The sequence below is a fragment of the Grammomys surdaster genome, unplaced genomic scaffold (assembly GCF_004785775.1).
Source record: "Grammomys surdaster isolate TR1022 unplaced genomic scaffold, NIH_TR_1.0 130, whole genome shotgun sequence".
Taxonomy (NCBI): Eukaryota; Metazoa; Chordata; class Mammalia; order Rodentia; family Muridae; genus Grammomys; species Grammomys surdaster.
Genome location: NW_021604588.1, coordinates 16,889,099 through 16,915,025, shown reverse-complemented (window position 1 = coordinate 16,915,025; position 25,927 = coordinate 16,889,099). Strand labels below are relative to the sequence as shown.

General features: G+C 46.4%; 1 protein-coding gene across 1 annotated transcript; it reads left to right on the top strand.

The window, feature by feature from the left end:
* On the top strand, positions 1-25,011 carry Marc2 (mitochondrial amidoxime reducing component 2). Its single transcript, XM_028759274.1, has 8 exons — positions 1-287; positions 3,850-4,023; positions 10,139-10,307; positions 11,460-11,600; positions 21,781-21,842; positions 21,920-21,991; positions 23,770-23,917; positions 24,750-25,011. Exons 1-7 carry the CDS (start codon positions 16-18, stop codon positions 23,894-23,896), a joined length of 1,017 nt encoding a protein of 338 aa, XP_028615107.1. The 5' UTR covers positions 1-15; the 3' UTR covers positions 23,897-23,917; positions 24,750-25,011.
* The last annotated feature ends 916 nt before the right edge of the window (positions 25,012-25,927 follow it).

The following is a 25,927-nucleotide window of genomic DNA, read 5'->3' as shown; positions in this document are numbered from 1 at the left end:
CCGGGGTAGTTTAACATGGGTTCCTCCAGCTCCAGGGCTTTGGCTCACCTCGGCCTCCCCGAGAAGCCGCGGTCCACCTGGCTCGGCGTCGCCGCGCTAGGACTGGTCGCGGTGGCGCTGGGGGCCGTGGCCTGGCGTCACGCGCGTCCCCGGCGGCGCCGGCAGCTGCAGCAGGTGGGCACGGTGTCGAAGGTCTGGATCTACCCGATCAAGTCCTGCAAGGGGGTGTCGGTGTGCGACACCGAGTGCACTGCCATGGGGCTGCGCTGCGGCAAAGTGCGCGACAGGTACGCGGAGCCCCGCGCTGCACCCGGCGCGGGTGGGCCAGGGCGAGGGAGGTGGGCCCTTGCTTACCCCTGCTCCAGAGGGTGAGCCTGGAGAAAGTGGAGTGGAGCTCTGTACTGCAAGCTGTGTTCTCCCCAAACCTAGAAAGTTAAGGGTTTGTTGCATCTGGGAAACACGCACACACATATGGGAAAGAGCTGTCATCAGTTGTAACACTGGGCACATTCGTGGGCATGTTCAAGTTGAAATGGTAGTTTGCAAGCCCAAAAATGGCTGTGGGGAGGCCTTCCGGGAGGAGAATTTTAGCTTTACAACATGCAAATTTACTCTAGACTGAGGAAGAGCGCCTGGTTTTGGCTCCCATCCCTTTCAGCACAACAGAGCTGAGGTTTGTTGCCTGAATTCTCTGGGCTCTCTACCTTTGACCCTTTGGCTGCGAAGCCTATGCTTCTGGCTAAAGTACTTTTAGAAAAGTGAGTTGGAGCAATCCCGGAACCCTGAAGGAGCGAGACACCCTGTCACAGGACCAACTCAGCTGTCTGTACAGCTCTCCTAACTGTAGGATACTAGAAATATAAAATGCCGTTGGCTGAATGTTTTCAAGAACATCCGGCCTTTCCTTCCCTCTAGTTCTGGTGACCACTTTAATGAGTAAGAAGCAGTGGTTTGCTGGAAGTGAGGAGGGGGGAGGTGAGGGAAGGGGCTGTAGCAGATGGGGGTAGAGAGCTAGTTACGAACGGGCATAAAATAATCTTAAAGGAGGTTAGAATGAAAAAAAAAGCAGAGAGTTTAGTTCTGGTACAGAATAAATTTACAGAACCGGAAGCTCATGGATTTTCCATTCCTCATTGGCATCCAAGGTTTCCAATGCTGGGAGGTTTTGTAAATTATCATTTATTGAGGGCTTGGGGATGTAGTTCAGTTGGTAATAGAGAGTGCTTGCCAAGGGTGCGTGAAGCCCTGACTGTTATCCTCACCACTGTGAGAAAGAGCTTATTAAAATGTGAAGCTTAAGATCTCGGCCCTGAGGCTGGGAAGACCTCGGGTACCTGGTACTGGATATTGTACAACACCTGGGAGGTGTTGAGGCTCACAGTGCTAACCGGAGGAGGAGGCAAGCGTGAGCAGCTCTTCTCCCGTCTAAGAACTCTGGGATGTCTCACAGGTAACCAGTACTGACCTGTGTTTCCTCAGATCATTAGAGCATGCTGTGCCCCTCACTAAGATTATCATGGTTTGGCTGTAGATATTGCTAGTGTAGAGAAAAGATGTCCTTTGCCCTGCTTTTTTGCTTCCTAGGGATTCAATAAAATAAATAGAACTGTATCATTTCTCTTGTTTTGAGCAATACATTCTTTTTTTTTTAAATAAAGTATCTCACTACATAGCTCTGACTGACTTGAACTTGCTGTGTAGATAAGGTTAGCCTTGAACGTGCAGGGATTCATCCACCTGCCTCTGCTTCCTAAGTGCTAGGATTACAGGCCTGTACCACCAGTTTCAGCAGGAGCAATATACTCTTTGGATTATGTGGTCTGAGGTGGAGGGAGAGGCAGAGAAGTGATTATGTGACAGACATTGGGTTAAACCCTGTCCTGTAAGTTTGCCAATCTATTGTTTATTCTGTAGGCTAGCTATGACTGTCCCCATCCCATGGGACAGTATTGGACAGGAAGGGTATGTCTAGGGGTCACAAACCCAGCCTGTTCTGAGGGGTTTGAATTCAGATCTAGGTGGCTACAGTGTGTGATACAGGAACGTAAGAAGCACACAGGAGCAGGAGACCTTGAACAGATGCATCTAATCTCCAGCTTGAGTTTTATTTGTCAAAGATAATTAATATTCAGAAGCAAGCTTGTCGGCCAGACCTCTGCCCCATTAGGCTGTTTTCTGCCCCTGAGTCAGGACCAGAACTACTGGTCTTTCTGAAGGGAAAGACATCTTTTGTTTATTTTGTGTCTGGATTTTCCTCTATACTGCCCCATTCCCGCAACTGCTGGGGGTGTTTGGCTAGTGTTCTCGGCCCTTTTGCACTCGACCTTGACCTAGTTCATTGAGCTGTGAAGGGTTTAAGGTCCCCCTAGAAGATGGTAGCACAGGCCATCCGCTGTGGGGGTGGCTTCCTTCCTTGATCTTGTAAACGTCCTTAAGCAGCAGACTCTATCACCTTCTCTGTTCACACCCTTCTCTGAAGCCAACTGTCTACTCTTCTGTGCATTTATCACCTATTGATAAAGGGAGCACCCTGCCCAGGCATATTCCCTTCTCTGACCTTTCTCCTCCCACCTTCTCTTTTGGGCTCGGTCCTTTCTGTCCCCACCCTCCTCCACCCCAACTCTGCTGGATAGCTGGCAGCTAGTTTTTAACTTAAGTGAGATTTTTTTTTCACTTGCCCTGGGCACCATGTCACTGTTCCACTGGCGTTCAAGGCCCTGCTGTTTACTGTGGGGATTCTGAACTCTGGGCTGTTACACTGGTCCATCTGTCACCTGCTTGTGCTTTGCTGTAAAGTCAGGATGCTGACTCTTATTGCCAGTCAAGTTGGGGTAACTTTCTAAGTTCATTCTGTCTCTTGAAGCTGGGCAGAACACAGTGGATCATTTGTTCATTTTTTTTTATGTGCACATGATAAAGTATCCTGAAGGAGGTGGCTGAGGTCTGTTGTACGTGGCAGCTGTCTTAGTTTACTGTCTGTGGAGACAAATACCTGAAAAGAAGCAGATGAAGGGAAGATGGATTGTGAGGGGCTGGTCACATGGTGCCCGCAGAAAGCAGAGAAGGCTGGTGATCAGCTAGCTAGCTTTGGCCTTTCTATTCAGTCTAGAACACCAGCCCATGGGAGGAGGCCACCCATATTTAGGATGTCTCTTTTCACCTCAGTTAACTTAGACATTTCCTCAGGGAAGCCCAGAGGTGATTCGAGATCTTGTTGACTGTCAACCATTACGGTAGCCTGTTAACCTTGTATCAGTTTTTGTGCAGTTCCTGGGTTGAATTCCCTTGTAGTCCTCTTTTGTCTTTTCAGTTGCTACAATGAGTAGGCAGCTGCTAAGCATCCTCTCCCGTTTTTTTTTAACTTCAGAGTTTAGTTCTCATTCGTTACACAGTTGTTGTCAGCTGTGGGAGGGGCTATTTTGGGTGGCTGGAAGCTGATACGATTAGGCCCAGAGATGAAGTGTCTGGTTGGGTACATTCGAGTCTTGTCTGAGGATGAGGAATGTTGAGAGTTAAAAGTTTAGGCTTGGGTGACGTTTTAATCAAAGCAGGACGTCTTAGTCTATTTTCTTTGGCTGTAAAAGTACATTTGAGATTCAGTAACAAATGAGTGTAAGAATTCTAAGAACATATGCTCACATACGGTGAGGGCTTCTTGCACATCTTAAGGTAGCAAAGGGCTCCTTTTGGGGACAACAGCCTTTAGCTCAAAGGATCCATCCAGATGTTCACAATCTGCTATCAGCTCTCAAGGAGGATGGGTGGATGGCTTTGAGGTAAGGGAGAGCTAGAGGAAGTTCTTGAGAAGTGAGGAAGATGATCTGAGCATGCCTGTCTGCCTCTCTGCAGGTTTTGGATGCTGGTTAAGGAAGATGGACACATGATCACTGCCCGCCAGGAGCCTCGCCTTGTGCTGGTTTCCATCACCATGGAGAACAATTATCTGACTCTTGAAGCTCCAGGCATGGAGCAGGTAGTTCTGCCTATCAAGCTGCCTTCTTCGAATAAGATCTACGACTGCAGGTACTCTGCTTGGGAGGCAAAGGGGAACCGCCACAGACCTGATTTTGCCTTGCATTTGTTACAGTTCATGTCAGAACCATAGTTTATGAAACCAGTGCAGGAAAATACTGAAGAGGGTTAGTCTCTAGGGCAGGGCTCAGGTGTGAGTGTCTGCTAAGGGAACCCAGGACTAGCTTTTATTTTGACTAGATTTACCTCTGAGACAGGGCCTGCCATCCTATGCTGAACTCTCACTTTTTTTTATGTAATTAAGGGTGGCCTTGAACTTTTAATCTTTACTATGCCTTTATCTTCTGAGTGCTGTGCCAACTGTGACCCATACCACAATGCTCAGTTTGTGTGGTGCTGGGAATCGAACCCTGAGCTTTGTCTGAACTACAGCCTCAGCCTGGGTTTTAGTTTTAACCAGGGATGGTTTAGAGCTGCAGATGAAGAAATGACTGTCCTATAGGAAAACTATCACTTACATTGATGGGGTCCTAGAAGTAGATAGAGCTACCACACAGGGAAGTCTAGGGCTGGCCAGAGGCAATGTGAAGAAGGAGAGAAGGTCGCCCTAAGGGAAGGTTCAGGGCCGGCCAGTAACTTCATCGTGCCAGGACATAGCAGCTATGGGGCTTATCGTCCTGACATCTACTCCCTGTAGGTAAAGACTCAGTTTGCAAGTCATGTTTGCTTGTGACAAAGACTATTGTCTTCAAGAAGTAGTTGGCCACAGGAGGGCCAGTGAGACTGAAACTAAAAGCATAGCACTACTGCCTGTGTTCAGGGCATCTCATTGTCCATTCAAATTGGAAAGGCCTTTAAATTAAAAAAACATTACTTAATTATGTACAGCGGATGTGCAGTGCACACAGGCAACAGTGTGAGTGTGGAGGTCAGAAGACACCTTGCAGGAGTCAGCTCTCTCCTTCTCCCGTGTGGGTTCTGGGATCTTCAGGTTTGACAGCAAGTACCCTTACCTGCTGAGCCAGCTTGCCTGTCCTGGGAGACACATTGTTTAGAGTTCTTAGCCTGCCACCCAGGCAAGAGAAGTTACTAGCGACCTTACCAGTTGATCTCAGAGCTGGAAAATGAGCATACTTGAACTTTCCAGACCCTAAAGTCGATCACTGAGACTGAGGACTTAGGGGAGGTGTGAGTATGTGTGGGCAGGGGCAAGCAAGGCCTTGGACTTTGGCATCTGTTTGTGTATGGGTCCTCTCTTGATGGCCTGCAGGATCTTGCTTCAATTTCTTTCTTCTCTTCTTCTTCTTCCTCTTCCTCCTCTTCCTCTTCTTCTTCCTCCTCTTCCTTCTTCTCTTCCTCTTTTTTCTCCTCTTCCCCCTTCCTCTTCTTCCTCTTTCTTTTCCTTCTCCTCTTCCTCTTCCTCCTCTTCTTCTTCCTCTTCCTTCTCTTCCTCCTTCTTCCTCTTCTTCCTTCTTTTCCTCTTCTTCTTCCTCCTTTTCCTCTTCTTCCTCTTCCTCCTCCTCCTCTCTTTTCTTTTTGCTGCTGAGAGTTAAACCTCTTTGATGTTAGGAAGTCTCAGAAACTTAGGTGTTTGCTGTGGGGTGATGTAATTCTGCGGATCCCTTGGTAACCAGGTGAGGCTTTTGCTTTTAAGTGCTGGGATTAGAGCTAGGGCCTGTGTCTTCTGGGTTTTTAGTTTGTTTTTCTTTTGAGTCAGAGCCTCATTGTGTATCTCTGGCTGGCTTGGACCTCTGTGGACCACACTGACCTCAAACTCACAGCCTGAGTGCTGGGAGCAAAGGCATGCAGTACCACACCTCATCCTAGCTTTTCAACCTTGTGCGAACAGGGACTCTCCAAAGGTGCCTGGGCTCATGGAAACCTCTCGTCTTGTTTGTTCAGAGTGTCTGAGCTGAAGTCCACCGTTCTTGCTTGCTGATTCCCCAAGTTTGAAAGCGATACCTTGCTGAATACAGTATTTTGGCTAGTTGTCTTAGTAAGTCTGTAAGTGAACATCACAAAGTTCATTTTGCACAGGAGAGAAACAGACTTTGATTCCCCATTCCCCCACCAACAGAGAAGGGAGGGAAGGAGGGGGGCAGGGAGGGAGGGAGGGAGGGAGCGGGGAGAGGGAAGGAGGGAGAGGGAGAGAACATATCACTGAGCTTGATTTGAGACATTCACCTCCTAGGCTTCTTTTATCACCTGTGTGGGAGGGGAAACCGTTTCCACAAATGACAGGTGTTGAGGAGATAAGTTAGCCATGTCTCTTATATTGCGGCTGAAAGCGTGTGGGTGCGTGCTTACTTGTGGTGAGTGATGGAGGGTGTGTTCCCTGGGGGATTCACTGTCACCTGCAGCAAGGGTCTTCACCTGTTTATATAGAGCTCTGGAGAAGCCCAAACTCCTGGCTTGGAGGTTGGGGTCCAGACCACTGATCTTGGAGTGGGCTTCCCTGGCAATCAGCTTTTGAAAATTGGTTCATCTACCATGTGTGGGCTGGGAACTGAGCCGAGGTTTTCAAGCTTGGTAGGAAACATCTTTACTGTTTGATCCATCTGTGGGTCTCATGCTTATGTTTTAAAGGAGGAGGAAGGAAGAAATGACTTTAGGTCTAACAAAAAGCCTTGTGGTCTAGCTTTAAAGACTAGCTAGGTAGCATTTGATTTTCACATGTAATTTGGTATATATGTAGGTATAATTAAGTTAGGTACAGACTAACAGTTCTCTGGTTAACCATATCATTTTCCCCTAAAAATAAAAACAATGAAAAGAAAATAATGGCTTCGACCGTGCACAGTCCAACTGAAGTTTTATCGCTTTGTAATTTTGAAGAGAGAAACCAAACATAAAAGGTAGGTGAGATAGGAAGACGTCTTAGTTATTTTTCTATTGCTATGAAGAGACGTCATGACCAAAGCGACTTAGAAAAGATAGTATTTATTGAGGGCTCACAGTTTCAGAGGGTGAATCTGTCATGGCGAGGAACATGGCAGTAGGCAGGTAGGCAGGCATGGTTCTGGTGCATTAGCTTACATGGGGGGGGGCGAGAGAGAGAGAGAGAGAGAGAGAGAGAGAGAGAGAGAGAGAGGACAGAAACAGAGACCGACAGAGAGAAAGCAGAGAGAGACGGAGACAAAGTCACACAGAGAGAGCACTAAATAGGAATTAAGTGAGCTTTTGAAACCTCAACGCCTACATCCCAGTGATACACCTCTTCAACAAGGCCACACATCCTAATCCTTCCCAAACCGTTCCAACAACTGGAAACCATCTAATCAAATATGTGAGCCTGTGGCAGCTATTCTCAATCAAACCACCGCAGAAGGCAAGAGGCATGCTTTTCATTCCTTACCTCAGAGTCTGTCACTTCTGGGTCCTCAGTTTCCCTCTGCCAGCAAACCACCTCCAGTACATATCAGCCAGTGCCCAGTAATCCAGTCCTGACTCCATCTGCCCGGAGATAGCCTCAGACCTCACAGGTTAAGGCTTGGTCCTGTGTGACTGTCCCAGGCTGCAGATGCCAGGGGGGAACCTCGAGCCCCTCCACCTCCTCCTTGGGTTCTGTCCATTTGCTAGAGTGCCTCACAGAAATCTGGATTTGTGTTTGCCGGGTACTTCTAAAGGATGTTCTAGAAGCTAAGGGTGGATGGGACAGGTAGGGGACTCCTATGTGCTTTGTTGGGCATGCCTCCCTCTACACACCTCTAGGTGCTCGGCACTCGGAACTCTCTGAACCTAGTCCTCCAGGCTTTTTATGGAAGCTTTATTACGTGGTGTGATTGATAAAATAATCAGCCATCGATCGACTCAACCTTCAGCCTCTGTCCCTTTCTTGGAGGTCAGGAGCTGTGGTACTAAAGTCCAGCCCTCTGGTCTTGGGGTTGGCTCCCCTGGCAACCTGTTCCCCATCCTCAGGTAGCGTAGGAGATGACAGCCACTAGTAATCTCTGTAGCACACAGTTCCTCTCCAGCTTCCTTCTTTCTCCACACTGTTGGAGGGCTCCTTGGCTGCTTGTCTTCCTGTCGTCGTCGTGTGAACTGTTTCATGCAGTGTGGCTCCCACTGTGTGAGTCTGTGGCAGCCTCTTTGTTCATGCTCATAAAAATTGTTTAGTGATCATCTATAGATGCCAGAGGAGTTCAGCATAAACTCCCAGAATACTCCAGTATACTTCAGCTATTAGTGAGTGTTCTGGGAGTTTATGTGGAACTCCTTTGGCATCTTCACACTGGCACAGGCACAGCATTCACACAGGCTGTGTGTGTGTGTGTGTGTGTGTGTGTATGTGTACTTCTCGTGTGTGTGTGTGCACTCCTTATGGTATGTGTTTGTATGTCTATGTCTGTATGTGTTTACTTCTCATGGTGTGTGTGCACTTCTTATAGTGTGTGTTTGTATGTCTGTGTCTGTGTCTCCCTGTGTGTGTATGTGTGTATGTGTGTTGTTGTTGTTCTTCTTCTTTTTTTTTTTTTTTTGGTTTTTCGAGACAGGGTTTCTCTGTATAACCCTGGCTGTCCTGGAAGTCACTCTGTAGACCAGGCAGGCCCCGAACTCAGAAATCCACCTGCCTCTGCCTCCCAAGTGCTGGGATTAAAGGCGTGCACCACTACTGCCCAGCTGTATACAGTTATTTTCAACCCCTTGTTCTCAGGGTTTAGGAAGGAAGGAAGGAAGGAAGGAAGGGAGGAAGGAAGGAAGGAAGAAAGGAAGGACCCAGGCCTGGTAATTCACACCTTTTAACCCAGCAGTGGGGAGGTGGCAGCAGGAGGATTGTGACTTTGGAGTCAAGTTGAACTACATTGAAAATTCTCACCACTTGGCTGCATTGTGAGACCTTGCTTAAGAAAAACTAAAATAAAATAAAATTGATACTAAGCCTCGTCTAGAATTAAGTAAGATTCATTGATATTCTTAGGGTTCATTAATACATCAATTTCAACTAAGATCTGCTCTTTATTTTTAGAAACCAACAAAATTTACAACACAGCCATTTTATTATTACCAATTACTTACAAATCAAAATTATAAAGATAATCTCTCCCAAATGTCTTCACATACAAATTCTTATGAAACAAAATTTTATTGGTTCAGAGGACATACTTTAAGAGATTAATAGCCATAAGCATATGCCAGTCTAAAATTATGCAGAAAAAAGTTGAATATACATATGTGTTCAAGAATAAAATAGGGAACTATGCAAAACTTTGGGTCATTTGTCAGGCACGGTGGAACACGCATATACCCATCACCGTGGAAGGCAGGAGGTTCCAGGGCATCCTCTACTACACAGCAAGTTGAAGGCCAGCCTGGGCTACTAAAGACCATGAATCAAAAACAACAACAGTAACAACAACAGTTGGTCTACTTAGAGAAAAATCTTATTTGTGTATTTTAGAAATGGATAAGTGGTGAATATCAAACCGATAACATTTAGATCTTACTGGAAAAAAAATCAAGTATAGTATCATTTTAAATGTCAGTGCTTATAATTCAAGAAGTTATGTCTTTCACAAATTAAATTGAAATATTTACATATCAATTTATAAGCTCTGTCAAGGACACACAACTTTTGAAAACGAATGCAAAGGAAGTCATTAAACCTAACCGTGGGCACAGCAGAGATCACAGTGTGGTCTAGCCTGTACACACCCCTGGATCACAGTGTGGTCTAACCTGTACACACCCCTCTTCCAGGATGTAGGTATAATCTTATCGCCAGTTTATATTGGGGGCAGAAGGATGAGCAGAAGTGTTAGTTTATTTAAGACCAACAGCAGGCCAAGGGAGTGAGCGCTTCCCATCTGAACCGGGTCTGAGGACTCCCAGCCAAAGGGGCACCCACCTTATGTAGCCGTCCTGACAGAAACCTGAACCCTTGGTATTCCTAAATGGTTCAGGGAGCTGCCACTTGGATGGCTAGAAGTCTGTCAGAAACACAAGGTTTCATATTCCAACCCATGATACCAGGGTCTGTATGTGAACACACAGCTAGGTGATTGATTCATAGGCATAAGAACTGGGGAGATCATCCCCAGATAATATCCTGGACCCTCTTCTGCTCCTTCCCAGTTCCTCTCTGAAGACCTCTTAGCAGCCTTCTGGTACATTCAGTCCACTGTCCCCCAGTGTGTCCACATAAGTAATCCTGTAATATCCCTTCCAGGCTATTTGGTCTCGACATTAAAGGCAGAGACTGTGGCGATGAGGTAGCTCAGTGGTTCACTAGCTACCTGAAGACACAGCCCTACAGGTTGGTTCAGTTTGATACCAACATGAAAGGAAGGACAACGAAGAAACTTTACCCATCTGAAAGTTACCTCCAGAACTATGAGGTGAGTGTACAATCTTCCTTCAATCTGCCAGTTACTCTTGGCTCTCGGTGCTTCCTTCTCTGTCCATGGGAGACCCTTGGAAGACTTCAGTTAGAAGGCCTTGGCAGTGGTCCAGGGAGGTGGTCCAGGGCACAGCCTACACTTTAAGGATGGAGAGGGGATGAGATGAGGGATGTCTCAATGCTGGGACTTCTGCTGTGCAGAGGCCTGGGTATAGGAGATTTGTGGAGGGCAGAGCCAGCGGTGACTTCCAGGGAGATAAGAACTCAGGAGGAAACTGCCTGGAAGCAGAATGTGGTGGCTGATGCCTGTAATCCCAGCACTTAGGAGGTTACGATAGGAGGATTGCTGTGAATTCAAGGCCAGCCTGGACTAAAGGCCTTGTTCCAGAAAGGAAGGGAGGCTGCTAAGTGGAAGTGAGATTCTGGAACTAAACACGCCTCTCCTGATGTAGACTCTCCAGGCCTCCTTCACTGCCTGCGTGGGGGACAGCTAACTCATGGGCAGGAAGGCACTTCCTGCAAGAGAAAACTAATGAGCCACATTGTAAGACACAGGTACCTCAGGGATGCTCCTCCCAAGCCAAGGCAGGTTTATTTCTTATTAGCAATATTATTAATGATGTAATTTATTTGCTTTGTTATTCCTATGGGCCGCTGTTCCCCACCTAGAACAGTGTCGGGAATATCTATTGGCGATCAGTAGGTTTTGAGCGATTGGATGGTGCTGAGGAAATTGTTACTAGAACGGTCTAGATTGGCAACAGATGCCTCCCTGTGACAAGGAAGTAGAGTAGGCTGGCAGATAGCAGCAAATGTAGTGGTGCACACCTTTAATCCTGGCATTCCTGAGGTAAAAGCAGATGGCTCTCTGTGAGTTCAAGAATAGCCTGTTCTACATAATAAATAATAATTCTAGGACATCCAAGGCTATATAGTGAGTCCCTGTTTCAAATAAATACATAATTAAATAAAATAACAGGAAGCAGCCCAAGCTGCTACCCTGTCCTGTGACTGGATAGTGTGTTTCAGTGCTATCTACAAGTCCCTCTCCTTCCACACCTGAGAGGCTTTTTTTTACCGACTCTGCTGGGCTCCGGAGTGACAATGCCAGTGGGTGGGGAGGCCTGACTGTGGCGTTGTTCCTCGACAGGTAGCCTACCCAGACTGCAGCCCTATCCACCTGATTTCTGAAGCCTCCTTAGTCGATCTCAACACCAGGCTGAAGAAGAAAGTGAAGATGGAATATTTTAGGCCAAACATCGTGGTGTCAGGCTGCGAGGCTTTCGAGGAGGTAAGGTGCCACCGACACTGACAAACTCAGATGTGCTGCGCTCAGAGCTGGTGCAAAGTGAGCTCCTGCAATAACCCAGATTCTCCAACGCTGGTTCCCTTTCCCCAGATTCTCTATGGTTTCTTTGGGCCCTATGGCCTCCTGGCCTCCAGGGGGCGCTATTCGCATTCTCATGCTTAGGCTCAAGAGCATACCAAATTCCAGCTTGCTTCTGAGACTGCACTATATACCCATGGCCCAGGCAAAAGGAAAGGAGAGGAAGATAAAGAGGACAGCCCTCCTTCTCCCTTGTACCACACAGGAGTATGTGCCGAGATTCCAGGTTCCCAAGTATAGGCTATGAAGGGTACAGGAGCTCCATCTATGGACGGTGCCCTTTGACAGATATTGCTGTGGTTTGAGTTTTCTTCCTTGCATTCAGAGTGATTAACAGCAGGAAATCCCACTCTCTTCATTCACTGCAGCCTCCTTCACCCAGCAGGGTGTTGCTTGGCCATGAGAAACTTCAGCAGTGGTTCTGAGCCTGGGGAGGAGTGGACTATGCTTTCTGAGCGCCATTAATTGGGTGTGAGGCCCTGAACTAATGAATGACTTCATACTGAGCTCTCCTTCAACCCTTTGAAGTCTGCAGTGTTATCCCCTTTACATAAGAAAACACGCTCTGCCTGGCAGATGAGAGGTACAGCTGGAGGAACAACACAAGGCTTGCCACCCGCCTCTGTGGACCTGGGGTGAGGGCGCTAGTGTAGAGACCAGGGCGGTTAGCACCCAGAGAAGCTCTCAAACACCTCAGCTCTTTGCTTCTGTGGTTCCTTCTCTGTGAGTAGAATGTGCCCTCATTTGTGAGGGCCCAAGATGCTGTGGTTCTCAACCTGTGGGTCATGACCCCTCTAACAAAGATAGAGATCTCCAAAAATATTTACATCATGATTCATAACAGTAGCAAATTTATAGTTATGAAGGAGCAATAAAAATAATTTTATGGTTGGGGGTCACCACACCATGAGGAACCATGGGTCGTAGCATTAGGAAGGTTGAGAACCACTGATTTCCCATAATCCTTTGCAAAGAGCCGACTTAAGCCACTTAAATCACTGTCCACACTATTTGACACATTAAAAACAGTAGTGAATGTGGAAGATGTCTGTTACCCGGCACTATCCAGCTGTCTTACTATGTCACTGCTATCATAAGATACTCCTGAAGGGAGAAGGGGTTTATTCTGGTATGCAGTTCTGGAGAGACAAAGTCCATCCTGGGCATGATAGCCTGGTGTCAGGACCAGGAAGCCGGCTGATCACAGCTCGTCTATACTCAGGAAGCAGAGTGGTCAGGAAGTGGGACCAGGACAAAGCTTCAAAGCCTAACTCCTAGTGACCCCTTTCCTTCAGCTATGTGTCACCTCCTAAGGGACCCACAGCTCAAGCAGCACCTCCAGGCAGGGACCAGGCGTTCCTACCCATGAGTCTATGGGTGTGAACAGTTTGAATTCAAACCACACCAGCTGTCTATACAATTTGCTATTAAGTTTCTGTAATTCCTTCTCATAGTTGTTAAATTAAAAAAATAAAAAACAAAAAACAAAAAACTTGGGCAAGGGGCTGAAGAGATAACTCAGCAGTTAAGAGCACTGACTGCTCTTCCAGAGATCCTGAGTTCGATTCCCAGCAACCACATAGTGGCTCACAACCATCTGTAATGGGATCCAATGCACTCTTCTAAAGAGAATGACGGTATACTCACGTACATAAAATAAATACATCTTTAAAGAAAAAAACAAAAGTCTTGGTCATCTGTTATGAGGTAGGCATTATGCCTCAGATCCTGGGCTCAGAGATGAAAAGAAAGACCCTAGGGATGAACTGCGTGGCACTGAGACAGTGGTCCCCAGTCCAGCTGAGAAGCGCTTCAGTGTGCGTGTCTGTAAGATGCACAGGTGCTTTCAAGTGGTGTCTTAACTTTCATTTCTGTTGCTGAAAAACAAACAAACAAACAAAAAACTGCTTAGGGGAGAAAGGGTTTGTTTTCGTCAGAGTAACAGGTTATAGTCCATCAGCATGGAAAAGTGAAGACAGGAACCTGAGTCGGGGATCTGAGTCACCGTGCCTAGTCCATATCAGATGACCCAGTCTTTTAATTTAACAAATATGAGGAGGAATTAAAGAAATGTAACAGTCCCATGCACAGTCAGTGGCAGAGAGTGGGTGCATGCGTGCTTATGTTCAGCTGGGTCTCTCTACTCTTACACAGTCCAGGGCCTCAGACCTGGGAATGGTGCTGCCTACTGTGTGTCTTCCCATGTCAATTTAAGCAATGAAGACAGTCCCTCAGACCTGCCTTGGGGTTAACCCACTGTCATTGAGACTCCTTCGGGTGATTCTAAAATGTGTTGAGTTGATGAAGCTGTAATAGGTCTGCTGAGTCTGTCTGAAGACAAGAGGCTGGGGAGTGGGGAGTGTTTGATTTGACTCCCAAGAAGCAATGCTATGCCTCCATGCCCTGGCTTGTACTGTGTGGGGGCTGGGAAAGCAGGCAGACGGAAGGTGCAGAAGCATGGGAGAATGGAACAAAGGGGGCCTGGAGCATGGCCTGGAGCACAGCCTGGAGCACTTTAGAATCCCAGGGCCACTGGAGGAATGATGGAGGAGGCTGCCTGGATGGGGAGTTGGCTGGAGACCACTGTCCCAGGAATTTGATTTTTAGGGTGTGGCTATAAAGAAGCTGGTGAAAGGGGAAGCTGTTGTGGCATGCAACAGAGATGCAGTGAGTGACTACAGTGTTCCAGAGAGTGCTAGAATGTGCAGTAACCTGTCTCCCTGCTCGGGAGTGCACACAGCTTCCTGGAGGAGGCAGGATCCCAGTGCTGTATTCGATCATGGGGGTCTCTCTCAAAGGATCAGCAGGTCTTACCTGAAAGCCACAGCGGCAGCCGGATGGTTCCACAGCTGTGCTGACAACATCTCACGTCTCACAAGCCACTCTGTGGAGCCTGGAAAGCCACCGGGGGAGGGGATGGAGTGCGTGCGTGCGTGCGTGTGTGTGTGTGTGTGTGCGCGTGTGTGTGTGCGCGCGCGTGTGTGTGTGTGTGTGTGTGTGTGTGTGTATGTGTGGTCTGTGGTGGTGGGGATACTTTAAGAAAAACAAGACCAAAATTATGCGCAGGTCTTTGAAAGATCTGATACAAAAGGGGGCCTGGGCCCAAAGCTTCAGTGATTCCTGGTCTGCCTGCTTATTCCTCCTGCCTGAGATTCCACATTGCCTGTTAGAGTGTTTATGATGTAGGAGCCATTCTTAAAGTACTTGTTAAATATTGAGGAGTCTGGCACTCTGAGTTAGGAATGCATGTTGTTAGCTGGGCTTGATGACACAGGCTTGCTACTTGGGAGGGAGGTAGGGGATCTCAAGTTCAAGGTCAGCCTGGGCTACAGAGTAAGTTCAAAGCCTACCTAGGCTAAAGTGTGAAACCCTGACTCAGAATTAGAAATGAGGGACTGGAGAAATGGCTTGTGGGCTAAGAGTACCTGTTGCTCTTGCAGAGGACCTGGATTTGGTCCTCAATACTCACATGGTGCCTCTCAGCTTCCCATAACTCTAGTTCTGGCCTCACCAGGCACCAGGCATGAATGTGATGTAACATACATACATACAGTCACTCACACATACTCATAAAATAAGAATAGATTAGAGAAAATTAAAAATGAGAAGAAGGCTGGGGAGGTAGCTCAAGAAGCAGGAACACTTATCTGGCATACAGCAGGCCTCAGGTTCGATTCCCAGGACTGTGGAAACAGACTGCTCTTTAAAACTGAACTTGACCAAACTGGCCTAGAAATCATCTGAGGAAGTAAAAGTTCTACTGTTGGTCCTTTGTAATTTGCCTTTTATTTGGGGGAAGTTTTACTTTAGGCAGTGTCCCAGTTTAGTCTTGGTTGCTGTAATAAAAAAACCTCTGACTGAAAGCAACTAGGAGCAGGAAAGGTTTATCTGGGTCACACTTTCAGGAGTTGGTCCCTCCTTGAGAGGAGTCAAGGTAGGAGCTCAGTAAGAACTTGGAACAGAAAGCACAGAGAAACGCTGTTTGCCAGCTTGGTCACTTTCTGGCTTATGCTTCGTTAACCTTGTACAGCCCAGGTCTACCCGAGTAGGGAATGGCACTTCCCACAGTGGGCTGGGCCTTCCTACCTCAATTAATAACAAGATAGTCCTCCACAACCGTGTCTGCAGGATGGTCTGATTCTTACAATCTCTCACTTGAGACTCAAGGCTGTGTCAAGGTGACAGTGAATGCTAACTAGCCCAGAAAATAAAATATTTTAAATTTGTCTCCTAAGATGTTTTGGTACTAATTTTGCTTTAGGATCTTGAACCAAGGAAAGAAGACAAAATGATGTCATCACTGGATGTAGAATTCTTGCTTTTCTGTAACTTCTCAAACTTAACCTAAGGCTAAAATAAGCATAGCCCTTTTCTGGGGCCATTTGAATGAGTGGTCTTTTTTCTTTTTTTTAAGTGTATTTTTTAAAAGCCATTTAGCTGCTACAGTTCTGAATTATGATGGTATTCCAGAAATACTAAATAAGGTATGTTGTTCTTTATTTTCTAGAAAATTCTATAGCCATGCATCTTTTTAACAAACTCCTTACTGTGAAACAGTGAGCTATTGCTGATTTAGTCCCCTTAAGCAAGGAGGCCCAGGAGTGAAGGCGTTGATGCACTGACCTGTCCGCCTCCTGCCGTCATAACCCTTTCAAATATTAATGCAGAGTGATTAAAGACATACATATTTAATCCTCAACTAATAAAATAATATATCAAGCCTAAGTATGATGCAAAAGTCCGGGCATTGTTTATTGTAAATGTAGGGCAGTAGGGGGTGCATTGTGGGATGTTTGCAGCTTGTGGTGCAGAGTAGAGTGGACTTTCTTCTTGGGGAGTTAGAGGATGAAGCCAGTCTTAAAAGGCTCGGGCCGGCGCGGTGCGTTTGATTTCTGGAACACCGAGTGATGAGGTTTTAAAATGAGATCGATGCTTGCTGCTTATCTCTGCCACTGGCAAGCGAGGGGCTGCGTGTCCCTGGACTTTGCTCACTGTCCTGAGCTGGACTTGAGATGTTGTCATAGGGCATCTTCTTTATGTAAGTCCTCACTCTACGGTTTGAAAGAGCTGGGGGAGAAAACTGCAGAAAAATCTCAGTGTGTTCTCTGTCACGTGGGAAGGGCTGTTTCTACAAACTTCTAGAGAAGGAGGTTTTTTGTTTGTTGGGCCTCGAACTCCCTGTGTAATTGAGTATAACCTTGATCTTGTCATGTTTGGGATTGCAGGCATGCCTTTTGTGAGGTTCTGGAAAGCAAAGCCTGGCTGCACATATCCTGGGCAAGTGCTCTATCAACTGAGGTCCAGCCTCAGTGCCCAGTCCCATCTGATCAAAGAAGCTAAGCAGGGTCAGCCCTGGTAAGCACTCGGGTGGGAGACTTCCCTGAAGCCCGGCAGCAGTGCTGAGTCCTGGCCCCACCCCTCAGTGCTGGATGACCTTGACCTCAGTGCTGGACTGCTTGACCAGCACTGCCCATTCTAACAGGCAGAAGGTAGCATTTGGGCAGATCCTCATTTCTAGACCATTGTCTCTGATGGCCATGCTTGCCCTCTGGCTTCAAGGATTTTCTTTAAAATCTGTATGTATTTACAAATTCATGCAGTACTCATGGAAACCAGAAGAGGGTGTCAGATCCCCTGGAACTGGAGTTACAGTTGATTGTGAACTACCGTGTAGTTGCCAGGAAATGAACCTAGGTCCTCTGTAAGAGCAGGCGGATGCTCTTAACCACCCACGGAAGCATCTCTCCAGCCTCCCTATTTTGTAGTGTATGTGTGTGTTTGATGTAGTGGAGAAAACTCGAACTCTGCAATATTGAAACAGGTCATTAAGGACAGGTTAGAACTGTGCCCCGTGAGATGCCATAGCTGCACACCTGCGTTGTACAGCGCACCGGCAGTTACACTATAAGGGTAAGGTGTGCCTACAGCATCAGAAACCAGGGAGACGGGGAGCTTTTAAAATGGTCCATTGCAGAAACTTTTGCAGATAAAAGTTATTTCTTTTACTTTATAGAAGTAATTTTGAAGTGCCGTATCCCGGCTGGGTGTGGAACTCCATGGTGGAGCACCTGCCCTGCCCACTGGAGAACCTGACTTGGTTCGAAGCTGTGTCTCATGGCCCGTTGCCGGCACAGACACAAGCTAAGCCCGGCCATTACTGCTTCTCTCTCTCTGACGTTTCTCTGCTCTCTGTGGTGTCCTTAAATACCAGCCCCTGGTAGGTAAGACCCCACTCTGGCTTCTGTTATCACGTGATGTACGCTTTCTCTCCAGGCAATGGATATATGTATTATGATCACGCGTAGGTATACTATACTTTATATGGTGAGATGTATACAGGCATAGCTGTGGTGGATAGAACCATGTCTGCTCGCAGAGGGGTTAGAAGGGAATAAGAGGGTGAAAGTAAGGGTTTTTCTGTCCTGCCCTTGTTGTCACTAACGACACAGAGACCTTTAGATTTATTGAAGCTTCAGGCACTATAGCTGGGCAGATTCTGAGCTATTCTAACCCGACAGTGCAGGCCTGGCCTACTTCCCAGCCACATGGTCCATCACCTGCCATCTTGGTCTTATCTGGTACCTCTCTCTTCATCTGTGTCCTGATGGCTTGCTCCCCCGGTCCCCACCTGAGACCTTCTTCCTCTCTCTGGGCTTGGAAGTCCCACTTTTTCTCTCCTCCCCAGCTATAGACTGTTCAGATCTTTATTTTAACCAATCCGATGGTTATTTATAAAATACTGAATCAGGAGACGCTTCATATAATGATAATACCAAAGTTCTGACTGCAGTTGGATCTCTGGGTACAGAAATCAGCATTTGAATACACACTGCACCAAACATCCCCCAACAAAAGATGGTCTCTAATTAGGTCTTGTTTAAGTATCATTCATTTGCCACAAACATCTAAGGATTGTGATGAATGTCTCAAGCAAACACCCTTACCTGAGCTGTTTCTGTGTGCTTCCCGTCCTTGCCCCCAGCCCTTACATCATCGTTTTTCTCAGAGTCTTGCTTACCGTGGAAAGCCTGGTGGAGTCTTAGTTTTCCTATTTACAAAATGTGCACAGTGCGACAGAAAATCCCCAGGATGGGCTGGAGAGGTGGTTCAGCAGTTAGCGCACTGGCTACTCTTGCAGAGGACCCAGATCTGGTTCCCAGCACCTACATGGTGGCTCACAGCTATCTACAACCTCAGAGCCTGGGATGCAATGCTGTCTTTGGGCTTCGTCATGTAATGCATGCACAGATACCCACACAGAACACTCGCACACAGTTTAAAATAATAGTAATAATAATAATAATAATAATAATAATAAATTCTCAGTGTTACTGCACAGAATGGAACCCATAACGCAGAGTGTCCTTCCTACCCTTTTCTCCTTGATCGTTTCTCTTCCCTTTTCTCTCTCTCCTTCCAACTCAAATTCCTCCTCATTCTGACTAGGGACCCTATTTTGTCAGAGTGCGGCTGGGTTTTTCAACCAGCAGGGGGTGCACTAGACTCTTCTAACGGTTTCTACGTTTGTGGAGGCCCGGGAATCTTGCTGGATAGTGCATTTCTTTTCGTTGGATATGTCTAGTGAATATTAAACACATCTGCGATGAATTTAATTTTTGAGTTATTTAAAACCTATTCCTTTAGGAACTGAATTAACCACTGCATTTAAAAAGCATAGTTGTTTTCAAAACAGTTAGTGCTTTTGAATCAAAATGTGAACAATGATCAGATGAGGATGGACCTAATAAAGCCACTAACAAGACGTGGCAGAGTTAGCTTTCGGAGGCGTGAAGGACAGATCTTCGGAACCCAGGTTAAGGAGCCCGCACTTGACCTATGGAACAGGTGACCTAGTTGAGCTAAGACCCTAAACTGAGCATATCAAGGTCGCTGGCTTTCTGTGATAGCCACAGTGCAGAATTCTACAGACAAATAGCTTGGAACGATGAACTCATTGTCACTTGGAACAAGGGAATTAAATACAAGGTTGGAGAGCCTTGGCCTCCCAAGCCACGGTTGGCTCACATGCCTGTGGCTGCAGCGCCCTCGTGTGGTGAAAGGAGCACAGAACCCCTGCTTGCTTACAATCCTGGGCCCTTTCCCTTCCAGGCAGGCTCTGTATTGGTCACCCTCCAGCGGGAGGTTTGCCACATGCTTCTCTGCAGTTCCCTGTTTGAACACCGTTTGTCACATGGTGTAAACTTGGCTTTTACAAAGCCAACTAATTGCTTGGAACATGCCGTTTATTTCCACCAGAAGCAGTTTCTTGGAGGGTGACTGGGGACTCAGGGCATCTGTGGAGACCTCAGTTCTGTAGCTGTGGTCATACTGGGTAGGAGGTGTCTGGTTTAGAAGAGCCTGTTGGTACTGGGATACTAGTTGTACTTTGCTCAATAATTCCTAGAGGCCCAAGAGAGGAGCTGTTTTCCTTTGACTACAGAGTGGATCTTGATGTCATAGCCAGTTGCAGAAGGGAGACTAGGTGGTACTCCTTCCTGCTCTTGCTCTGCCCTCTGCAGAAACTTAAGTCTTTTTCAGGCCCTGAGGGAGTCAAAGCCACCAGTGAATCAGGGGTCAGTCTTTCCTCATATTTGTCTCCTCATGTCCACTCAGAAGCCTCACAGGTTGAGGTCGGTTTCTAAGGAACATTGTTTGCATCTGATTGTAGATGCTGTTGTTAGCTTATGTACGTCTTCAAATGCCCCGTTTCTCCTAGAGACCCAGAGGAAGGACTGTACTGTTTATCAGTGGGTCTCAGCAGGTCAGGCACACACCTTCAAGAGATGGACCTCAGATGATGTTCTTTCTGAGACAAAGCCTCACGTAGCCTAGGCTGGCCTTCAACTCACTGTGTAGCCAAGGATGACCCGAGTCATGGAATTCCTGAATCTGTGCCCATATCCCCCAAGGTCTGGAATTACAGGCATGGACATCATGCCAGTCTCCTAAATCCCTTTCTATTAACAAGAGAGATCATAATCTTTATGTAAGTTTATGTAAGCACGTGAATGCGTGGTATTAGCTATGTAGCTAGCGAATTCAAGGTGCTGCAAATGTCCTACCCCAAGACACGATACTCTGATTTCAAGTTCAGACACTTGACAAAGCAAATGCAGGAGATCGTGCTGATATTTGAATCTGTTCTCCTGTAATCCAGGCTAGTGTGTCCTTCCCAAGACAGGGTCTGGGGATGAGGGATCTGCAAACACCTCAAAGCTAATCTCTGCTTGGTCACGTGCTCTCCGTCTTGTCACCCTCTCACAGCCTGCTGCCTCTTGTCCCATTCAGTGTGTTAGCATTCAACGCCAGATAGAGGCTACGTAGCCTGCCTCTTGTAGGATGTAATCTCATATCTGTGTATCTGCGGCTCTATGTATACAACCCGCCCTTCATAGTTTTTACCAACTTCAGACAAACATGACTTGGTGAGGGCATCGGGCTTGACTCTACACTGGCTTCAGCTGGCCTCTGCTGCAGCTGAACGGACGCTTCTCAACCTTCCTAATGCTATGACCCTTTAGTACAGTTCCTCATGTCTAGTGACTCCCAACCAAAAAACACACTGTGTCATTATTTTTGTTGCTACTTCATGTTGCTACTTTTGTTCCAGTATGTTTGCTACTGTTATGAATCATAATGCAAGTATTTTTGGAGACAGAAGTTTGCCAAAGGGGTCATGACCCACAGGTTGAGAAATACTGAGCTAAGCCTTAGGTGAGGGCAGACTTGTCTCAAAAGCTGCAGGTTTCTCTGTGTGTCAGAAAGCAGTCTGACGAGTCTGCTGGGAATTGTGCATTTGGAAGGCTTGGTCTTGCTGACCTGCCATAGTCGGTGATTGAGTTTGTGAATCAGGAGGAAGGTGCCTGGCACTGGGAGGTGGCGCTGTGGTTGGCTGCTTGGCCCCAGTGCACAGGTGTTGGGTTCTACACTCAGTGCTGTAAAATAGTTTGTTTAAGGTGAGTCACATGTCCTGAACTTGACTGTACCTCTCTTGGGCACTTTTCAGAGTTCTCTGAGTTTCCAGAGTACCTGAGCAAGATGAAGGAAGCCCGACTCTAAAAGCCACCTCTCCCTTTTCTCCTAGGATACTTGGGAGGAACTCCTGATTGGTGACGTAGAGATGAAAAGAGTGTTGAGCTGCCCCAGGTAAAGGCTGGACTTACACAAGCCTCTGGGTGTGGAATGTGGTTTGTAACTACCATCTAACCCTGGGCCTTTGACAGGTGCATTTTGACTACCGTGGACCCAGACACTGGCATCATAGACAGAAAGGAGCCGCTGGAGACCCTGAAGAGGTAGGACACCGGTGTGCCCAGTGATGATATCACCTGTGCTTATGTGTATGTGTTTATGTGCTTATATGATGTGTGTTTATGTGTATATATGTGTGTGTGTGTTTATGTGTATATATGTGTGTGTGTGTGTATGTATGTGTGTGTGTGTGTGTGTGTGTGTGTGTGTGTATGTAACTGTGTCGGGCAGAGGTTCACATTGAATGACTTTTATTGAATGAGTTGCTTTTCATCTCTGTTTCTTTGGGTTTGTTTTATAGAAATCTCCTCTTTTTTTAAAAAATGATCTATTTATTTATTTTTTATTTTATGTGCATCAGTGTCTGCCTACAAGTATGTCTGCTCGAGGTGTCTAATCCCTTCGAGCTGGAGTTACAGGCAGTTATGAGCTGCCATGTGGAAACTGAGGCCTTGTCCTCTGGAAGAACAGTCAGTGCTAACTTCTGAGCCACTTCTCCAGCGATTCGATTTATTTTCAAAGGGTAGAACTCCTAGGCAGTTTAGAGCTGCTGTTAGCAGCACACCGCTGTCTTCTCACTTCCAGACACGCACGTGTGTTCTCTGAGTGAGGAAGGAGTCTCCACGCTTTATTCCTGCACATCCTTCTCATCTAAAGTGTCACACACGATTCCTTATGGGCACTAACTTCTCTGCATCCGTGTCAGCAATTTCTAACCCAAATCCATATTCTGTGGTCCTAATAGTCTTAATTTGGTCCAGATTGTCTGAGGTGAGGTCTTCAGAAAATGCTGGGTGACTGGGAGCTTCCTGGGCCAGGCTCAAGGCCTATGGAACGCTCTCTAATGTCAAAGAGGCATGTCATACTGGCAGGAAAAGCTGCACAGTGGTACCTGTGCAGTCGTTAGAGACAAGATGTGTGAGCCTCTTTCTGCAGGGACACAAAGTAGTGCTGAGTGGCTGGGCCAGCACCAGGGACAGCCAGGAGGTGATGATACACAAGTTGCCGTGGCTCTGCCCACCCAGGATGCACCTCATTTTATGTTTGAGACAAGGCCTCTCACTGGCCAGTGAACTTGCCTGTCTACACACATCAGCCCGCAGGACAACCCAGTGTAGAGAGTCTCTCATTGAGACTCTTTTCCTAAGTGGTTCTAGGTTGTGTCATTGACACTGAAAGCCAGTCATCTCAGTGGGTGAGGGGTTGGTTCCATTCTGAGATTTCTTTTTTTTTTGTTTTTTTTTTTTTTTTTTTTTTTTTTTTCGAGACAGGGTTTCTCTGTATAGCCCGGGCTTTCCTGGAACTCACTCTGTAGACCAGGCTGGCCTCGAACTCAGAAATCCACCTGCCTCTGCCTCCCAAGTGCTGGGATTAAAGGCGTGCGCCACCACTGCCCGGCCCCATTCTGAGATTTCATGAGCATTTTTTCCATGAGTTGTAAGTCCAAGGTGCCTAAGTAATAAAGTATTTGCATGTACTTACACAAACCCACACATTTTTTTTTTTTTGAGAGAATGGGTTTTCCTATATAATCCTGGCTGTCCTGGAACTCACTTAGTAGGCCAGGCTGGCCTAGAACTCAGAGATCTACCTGCTTCTGCCTTCTGGGCACTAGGATTAAAGGTGTGTGCTACTACACCTGGCTTTAGAAAAGCCACAATATTTGGCTACTTTACAATCATTCCTGTCCACCTCTAGAAAGGGCTTGTGGTTGACCCCTAGTTAGCCTTAGGAGCAGTCTTCCAAGTTCTGTGGGTAATGCTAGACTCCTGTCTCCCTTTGGGGCCTGATGACAGAGTTTTATTTATTTATTTTTTTTCAGCTATCGCCTGTGTGATCCTTCTGTGAAGAATTTATACCAGTCAGCTCCACTTTTTGGGATGTATTTCTCAGTGGAAAGAATTGGAAGACTGAGAGTGGGTGACCCTGTGTATCGGATGGTGGATTAATGGATCCCATGGGCTGACACGGTAAAAATTTCCTTTTATTTTTTCAACTTGGACTCTTGGCAACATGGCCACACTGTCTCATCTTCTGATTCTTTAATAATTTAAAAATTATTTTATTATTTTCTCTGTATGGATGTTGTCCTTACGTGTATATGTCCCACCTGCGTGGCAGTGCCTGAGGAAGTCAGAAGAGGGCCCTGGATCCTCTGGAATTGGAGCTCCAGACAGTTGTAAGCGGCCATGTGGGTGCTGGGAGTCGAACCTATGTCCTCTGTAAGGACAGCCAGTGCTCTTAAACCACTGAGCTGGCTCATTCATATGCCTTTGTTTGTTTCTTTGTTTTGTTCTGCCTCCTGAGTGCTGAGATTAAAGGCATACACCACCACCGCCTGGCTCAGATGCTTTTAAAAAAAAACCTTATGTGTGGAGGGAACGATGATAGTTGCCTAAAGCTAAACAGGAAGGCTCCTGTTGCCAGCTGACCTAGCACAGTGGAGCTGAGGAGACACAGCCAGAGGGACAGTCCTCACCAGCGTCCTATTGTATTGATGTGTCTGAGGAGGTAACCTTTCAGAGGTCACACCACTTCTCATATCACTCCATGTGAGCCTTTGCGGGCACAAAGCACAATGTGACCACAGCCAATAGTATCAAGTAAGAAAGATGTCTCCTCACGGCTCTGATGGGAGCCGATTTTCACCAGCGGCTGTTTTCTGTGTTGGAGGCGTTCGCAGCTCCTAGTTTACACTTCCCAAATTTTAACTTTAGTCCATGACTGTTTTGTTCAAGTTTGAATTATTTATAGCCTGCAGTCCAAGTAACCATGTAATAGAGAATCTTCTCATTTATTCAGCTTCCGGGTCCTGGGAGAGACATCTGCGAGTCCTCACGCCCATCTTCCTGGAAACGGATCTCAAGTTTTCCTTTGGAACTGAGTTAATTCAAGAAAAGTGTCAGAGGTGGTTTGGGAATGTGAGGGTGTATAAATTTTAAGTAATGAGGTTTTAAAAAAAATAAATGGAATTGTGTCTACAATTACTCTGAATGTTACTCCCACTATTATATCTTCCTAATTCCTGCCTTTAATATTGCTGAGTAAAGAAAGTTAAAAGAAACAGCTCAAAAGCTGCTGGTTTTTTTTAAATGTTTATACTTTTTCTAGGTATGTTGTTTGAGAAAAATGGGAAGAGGACTCCTCATGTCCTGAATATCTTATGAGTTTTCATTTATGACTGTGTTTATCTTGCAGTTATAGAAGTATGTTTATGTACCAAAATGACTTCACAGGTCATGGGGTTATTTTGTTCATAGATTGTGTCTTTATGTTTCATTCTGATTCTATTGAGATGGGTAGAATTTATCTGTAATTGTGAACTCTTCTAATTCTACAAGAGAGTGGAACTTATAGGAATGGAACCTTTAGAAGAAGGAACAAGGAGAAACCATGAACTCGTTTTTAAAGGCTCATATCTATTTTTCATAGCAAGCTTATGTAACAGTAAAAACACCTACTAAGGTAAAACATGGAACTGAGTTAGCTCACTTACAGCTGTGTGGTTCCTTTGTCACTAATAAGTGCGAATCTCTCCTACTTCCTCTGAGACATTTGCTTCTTTCTAGTTTTACAAAATCATCGTCATGTGTCTTCCCTGGGTTCCAAGCCTTACCTGGTCGCTGGTGTGTACAGGACACCTAGAGTTGCAATGCTCATGACTGTCTAAGCCAATGGTTCTCAACGTGTGGGTTACGCTCCTTGTCATATCAGATATCCTGCATATCAGGTGTTTATATTACGATTCGTAATAGTAGCACTGTTACAGGCATGAAGTAGCAATGAAAATAATTTTATGGGTGGAGTCACCACCCCAGGAGGAACTGTATTCAAGGCTGCAGCGTTAGGAGATTGAGAACCGCTGGTTTAAGGCATTATAGCTGATGACTTCAAGAGACATCTCATAATCAGTGGGGGACAGCTGTTGCTCTTTCTGCCTTCTCCTTCACTGGGTTCTGGGCCTCTCACCTCCATCAGGC

Bases quoted from the DNA above. Each gene is read 5' to 3' on its own strand.
- Marc2 (XM_028759274.1), top strand. From the start codon at position 16: ATGGGTTCCTCCAGCTCCAGGGCTTTGGCTCACCTCGGCCTCCCCGAG. The intron at 10,308-11,459 runs GTGAGTGTACAA...GTTCCTCGACAG, and splicing joins GTTACCTCCAGAACTATGAG to GTAGCCTACCCAGACTGCAG. The intron at 11,601-21,780 runs GTAAGGTGCCAC...CTTTTCTCCTAG, and splicing joins GCTGCGAGGCTTTCGAGGAG to GATACTTGGGAGGAACTCCT.